At 45.2% G+C, this 6,000-nt stretch overlaps 1 protein-coding gene across 2 annotated transcripts in view; it reads left to right on the plus strand.

The window, feature by feature from the left end:
- LOC145402130 (uncharacterized) overlaps nucleotides 1–5,446 on the plus strand; it is a 52,807-nt gene extending 47,361 nt beyond the window's left edge. For both annotated transcript variants that reach the window (XM_080274245.1, XM_080274246.1), the window contains exon 4: nucleotides 5,304–5,446. In XM_080274245.1, coding sequence (XP_080130371.1) covers nucleotides 5,304–5,365 — 62 coding nt within the window. In that variant the 3' untranslated portion in view covers nucleotides 5,366–5,446. The remainder of the gene's footprint in view (nucleotides 1–5,303) is intronic.
- Nucleotides 5,447–6,000: the final 554 nt, after the last annotated feature.

The following is a 6,000-nucleotide window of genomic DNA, read 5'->3' on the forward strand; positions in this document are numbered from 1 at the left end:
GACCTTGAGAGCAGGCTGTGAAGCCTATGCCCTGAGTCAAAAAAAAAAAAAAAGAAGGATGGCCTTTGTTTACGATACTGTTTTAGTCAACATTTTACTTGCAGTGCATTAGTTTCTTGCTGCAGTGTGTTGATAGTTATATATTTTTATGTCCTAGCATTTATGTTTGTGTAATAAAAGTGTGACCAAGAGTTTTAAGTATGAAGCCAGCTTGAGATATAACTGCCAGTTAAAAATGAAAGGTGAAGGAGTTGGGGTATGCAGCAGGGTTGGGAGCTGGGATAGAGGCAAGTGAAGCTCATTTTGTCCACCCCCTCCTCTCTTCCCTGGGTATACAGAGGTAAGGAGGAGGCACCCATGAGCAGAAATTAGTGCTTGTGAGTGTACATATAATACTGTACAGTAATACATAATATACTGTAATATAATCATTATCATACTCACCTAGAGTTGGCACTGCCACAAACTCAACCATCACAGAGAACTAGGGTACATTTCACAGCATTACAGCAACTAGTGAGGCACGGGGGGGGGGGGGGATGGTTGGCTTGGCACATCGGATAGGTTGCTTCTCAATGCATCATGATAGGCTGGAGTGTGTTGCTGTGCTGCAGGGTCTGACTGCAGGTCAACTGGGTCTTGTGTCTGAGCCAGATGATACACATTACCGAGAAAAAATGCATAGTACTGCTGGTTACTTCCCATTTTGGCACCAGATACTGCTTTTATAGAGCGGGGCAAACAGCGCTGGATATTGCATTGGGACAGATATTGTGACAATGGATAATTGAGAGTTTACTGTACACTCAAATGCTAATTGCAACAGCCACCTCCGAGAATCTTATGCAGATAGGTGACACATGCAAGCCAACAGTCAGCTGTCTTAGCCAGCTTGGCTGCTCATTGTTTACTTATATAAGCAGAACTCCCATGTCAGGTCTCTACAGGCAGCATCCTGGGCCTCTGCGCTTACATGTCCCATGCCTGTGATTGTCTCCCTCGCATTCTTTGAGTTACCTACTTTCTCACTTGCATGAGGCAATCGCAGTGCCATTGCTGTCTATCGTCAGTTAACAGTGTAAGTACACAAAGAATAGTGCAGCATGCAATAGGAAGCTGAACTTTTAGTGTGCGAAGTAAGTGATACTTGTAACTTGGCAATCATATCTGGTGCAACTTCAGTGGGAAGTGTGGTGCAGCTGATGTTGCCAAGGGCATGGTTAAAAGGACAAAGCATAGCTATTCCCTTAAGGTGAAATTAGACTTTGTTGAGCGCCTTAAGGAGAGACAGGGACTGAGCAAGATCGCTGATGCCCTAAAGCTGACCCAGTCCATGATCTTGACGGTGATAAAGAAATCTATCTGTTCATCTATAGCCTGACGCCCTAATCCTGCAAAGGGCAGCTGCAGACAAAATGCCTCCAAGTTGCTCTGTTACCCACAATTTGACTGCCCTCCTCCCAACTCACTCCCCCCTCCCAACTCACTCCCCCCTCCCTCATATACCTCTCAACTCCATCCCTCCACCTCATCCTCCACTTCGCCTACACACACCCTCTTAGTCAGTCGTTCATTCTCCATTCTCTCCACATGTCCAAACCACCTCAGTGTATTTCTCCTATTTCTCTCAATCACATCCACATCCACCCCACAAAGTTCTGTCATTTCTTCATTTGTCAACCTGTCTCTCCATGTCACTCCACATGCTCCTCACAGGTAACCCATTTCCACTGCTCTCACTCTTGACTTGTTCCCCTCTGGCAGGGTCCATGCCTCACTTCCGTACGTCAGGGTAGGGATCACAATGCAGTGACTTCTCTTCCATACTCACCTCCTTTTTTCCCATCACTGCTTTCAGTGAACCAACTACCTTCCTTCCCTGCTGTACCCTTTCAACTACTTCATCCCCAAAACTTCCATCCTTACTCATCACACTACCAAGTACTTAAATACACTCACATTCTCCATATCCTAACCATCCAACCTCACTATGCATTCTGTAACTTCATTCCTCTCAAACACCATAACTTTACTCATGTTTACATTAACTTTCAGATTCAAGAAATCAAATGCTGCAATTGTGGCATTGCAGAACATGCCTTCTCTGACTGTTATATGATTAACTAGATAATGGGAGCCTAATGGAGCATCTCCCTGCTGTGTGAGTTAATGAACTCAACCAAGCAAAGCAACCTTTTCACTGAACTTTTATCTGCACTAAGGCTTTTAATCTGTGGAAGGACCTCAGGGAGGAGTTCAAGGTCATCATGGGTTGGTTTGAGAAGTTCAAGGCTCCTGCTGGCTTTAAACATGCAACCATGCATAGGGAGTGGGGGTGGGGGGTTGGATGACCTCCCCACCTGCCTAAAGGTTCACTTTTTCACAGTCTGTTTTTTAATATCAGTGGAAAAAAAAAAAAAGTTACTTTCCATCCAGAAGTTTTGTGTTGCTTCTCAACATTGTTTATGCATACACCCAGACTCCCATAGCGAGCATGCAGCAGCCCTTTGACCAGCTGGCTGCTGTGCATGTCCACCTGCCTAAAGGTTCACATTCTCACAGTCTGTTTTTTAATGTGTAAAAAAAAAAAAAAAAAAAAAAAAACCTTCAGAAGTTTTTTGTTGCTTCTCAGTGTCACTTATGCATACACCTAGACCTCCATAGCAAGCATGCAGCAGACCTTTGACCAGCCAGCCACTTTGCATGTCCAGATTCGGCAGAAAAGATCCCCTCCTTCCTTCCTCAAGAATTCATAGCTAGGAGCCTGCAGACCATGTGATGGCTAAGACCCTCCCTGTGAAGTTGAAGGCGGTGACAGAGGAAGGGGGATGCTCTCCAAAGCAGGATATCAACCGTGATGAGACAGGCCTGTTTTGAAAAAGGATATCCCAAAAAACATACATCAAGATGGAAGAATGCTGTGTGCCAGGGTTTAACGCAGCCAAGGACTGCCTCACCATTTTCCTTGGTGCAAATGGAGAGGAAGACCTGAACGTCAAACCACTCCTGGTTTACCTCGGGAGAACCCCTAAATGCTGGCAGGGTTCACAAAGGAAAACCTTGGGGTTATTTGGAAAAGTAACCCCAGGGCTTGCACTCTGCTGCTTGTATATGGCAGGTTAACTGTCCCCCTGCCTGCGTGACTATGTCAGCCAGAGCAACCTTACCATCTGTTTCTTCTTGGTGGTTGACAATGTCCTGAGCCACCATGAGTGCGTGGAGGATTGGGTGGACAATATCAAAGTGGTGTACCTGCCCCCAACACAACATCGTTTCTCCAGCCCATGAAGCATTGCAACATTCAAAGCCTATTACCTCTACTGCACCAAGGAACAAATGCTGAGAGTGAATGATTCTGGGGCAAGGAACACAGTGCAGCAGTTCTTGTAAAATTGCATCAGCCATGCCATCGACAACATCGTGGCAGTGTGGAAGGAGGTGCAGGTGAGCACATTGAACACCATCTGGCGCAGAGTTTGACCGGAGTGTGTGCACTCCTTCATGACATTCCCAGTGGTGAGGAACTTCCATCGAGACATCCTCAGTCTTTTGCATGAGACAGGATTTCAGGAGGTCAACTGAGATGTGCAAGAGGTCCTGGACAACCACACTGAGCAACTGTCCAAAGAGGAGCTCATTGAGCTAGGGGAACAGGTGGTGGAGGCACAGGAAGGTTGGCGAGGATGGTGTTGAGAACAGGCAACTTCATTTTCTCGATATAAAAACCTTAAAGGAGTTCCTTGCGATATCAAGGGAATTACATTCATCCTGGTCAAGGACCTGAATCAGCATGGAGTGGCACATCAGTGCATGGCATCAAACAACACTTGAAGATGTACAGGGAGCTCCTGGGAGCCAAGAAAAAGGCAGCATGGCAGACCACCATCACCTCCTTCATTTCCCATACCAGCAACAGAGAGGAAGTGCCAAGGCCATCAATGAATGGTGTACAAAAGCAACGTCCTCCATCACTTGCCTTGCCTCCATCATATGAGTCTCGCCTTTGTTGCCGCTTGGCACGCCCATACTCCACACCGCCACGCTCCTCGCCCTCACCGCTACTATCTTTCAGTCAACCCCACTGCATCACTCCCCATCCACTGCAATGCATCACTCTTTCCTTGGCCTCACTGCATCACTCTTCCCATCTCTCTTCACTACCTCCTGAAGACCTGGAGAGATTGTCCAGGCCCTCTAGCTGTCCCCCAGCCTCAGAAGGGACCTTTGTTGACAACTTAGATCAGTCTAGGACATGCTTTAGGTGACTGTCAGAGGCTTTTATTGGGATTTTAGGTTTTGTGGTCAAGGGCACCTTCTCTGTCCCCACTGAACCCATGTTATATCAACTTCATTATGCAATAAATCCTTATGCAATAGGTTTTCACTTGACGTAACCCCTTTGTAGAAAAAATCGTGATTGTACAGTAATCTCTCAGTTATATGGACGACCACCACCCAGACCATCCATTACCTGGATGATGTGATCTGGCGGTTCCAAACCATTATTGGTACATTTTTTCCCACTAGCCAGACAAAATGCTTGTGCCCATTTGGAAGTTATGGTCATGCAAAAAATTTCTGCCTGGACAGGTGAGAATGGCCAGGCGGCGCCACCGTGTCAGGCTGGTTAGTTTATCCTACGTCCGCCCGAGACCCTCCTCGCTCGCTGTCAGGCCCCACGTGGAGATGTAAACAGTTGTTTTAGTGGCACACATGGTGCTTTTGGTGGTTGTTCCCTACCTGCTTCTGGCCTTGCTATTCCTTGCATGCCTCTACCCAGGGTGTTGATGATAGCCCCTTCACCAGGGAAAAAGAAAAGGGTAGTGATGACTTTTTAGAAGTGGGAGATCCTGGGTATGATTGATGCAGGATGGTCAAATTGTGAGTGTTGACATTGATTTTATTCCAGTTTACTGTACTGTACCATGATTTTATTCTATTTTACCCTGATTTTATTTCATTTTACCATTATGCTTTGTGTGCTCACTGCATTTTTAGGTCTGCTTGACCAGACAGAGTAGTGTTAAACAACAGGAACAAGTGTTGTACAATATATTGTGGTGGCCTCGTACAATGGCTTTCAGAGTTACGTTATGTACAAATGGAGGACGGGAGAAGTCCACTATCCGGATGGAACCACTACCTGGAATTGCCTTTGGCCCTATTATGTCTGGTAATCGAAGGATTACTGTACCAGTAATATCCATACGTCATCAGGGACATCACCACAGATTTATCATGATCTTTCCATTAATACTGTATGTTTGTACTCATATGCAATTAATTTTTACCAATTTTTCCAGGTTTGAAAATGGAGGAGCTGAAGGCACAAATGTCCATGTTAGAAGAGCTGGCTAAGGAGTGAAGAGGAATCATCAAGTATACATATCACACTTTTTAATTGCAATGCTTATCAGGAACTCGACATTTTTCCTATTAGTATTAAATGTATATAAGAACAATGTTCAAAATATAATATTAAATGTGTACAAGAATACTGTTCAAAATATAGTACAGTACTATAAGCACCTTGTTTTTACCTGACAAATGTGTCACCCCCACAACCTAAATTCTTAGTCATGGTCAGTGGCATGGCTAACTGTCTGGCTGTGGGGGGAGAGGGCACTCAAACGGCTGATGAGATGAGAGATGAGATGAGATATATATATATATATATATATATATATATATATACTGTATATTCAGACATCTTAATCTCGTAAGAGGCAGCCACAAACAAATCACCTCCATGTCGCTCTGTCTCCTGCCATTTTGCTGCACCCCATCTCTCTCATATACTTCTCCACTCCATCCCAGTCTCCCTTTCCCTCTCCCCCCTCCATCTCACTCATATACACTCTCCACATTGGTCTGTTGCTCTCCACATGGCCATACCACATCAGTGTATATATCCAAACGCTTCATATTGCATCCACATCCATACAACAATGCTCCTCTACTTCCTCATTTGTTAGTCTGTCTTTCCACGCAACTCCCCAC

The sequence above is a fragment of the Coenobita brevimanus genome, chromosome 57, assembly GCF_032717465.1.
Source record: "Coenobita brevimanus isolate Jiangsu-jjx chromosome 57, ASM3271746v2, whole genome shotgun sequence".
Lineage (NCBI taxonomy): Eukaryota > Metazoa > Arthropoda > Malacostraca > Decapoda > Coenobitidae > Coenobita > Coenobita brevimanus.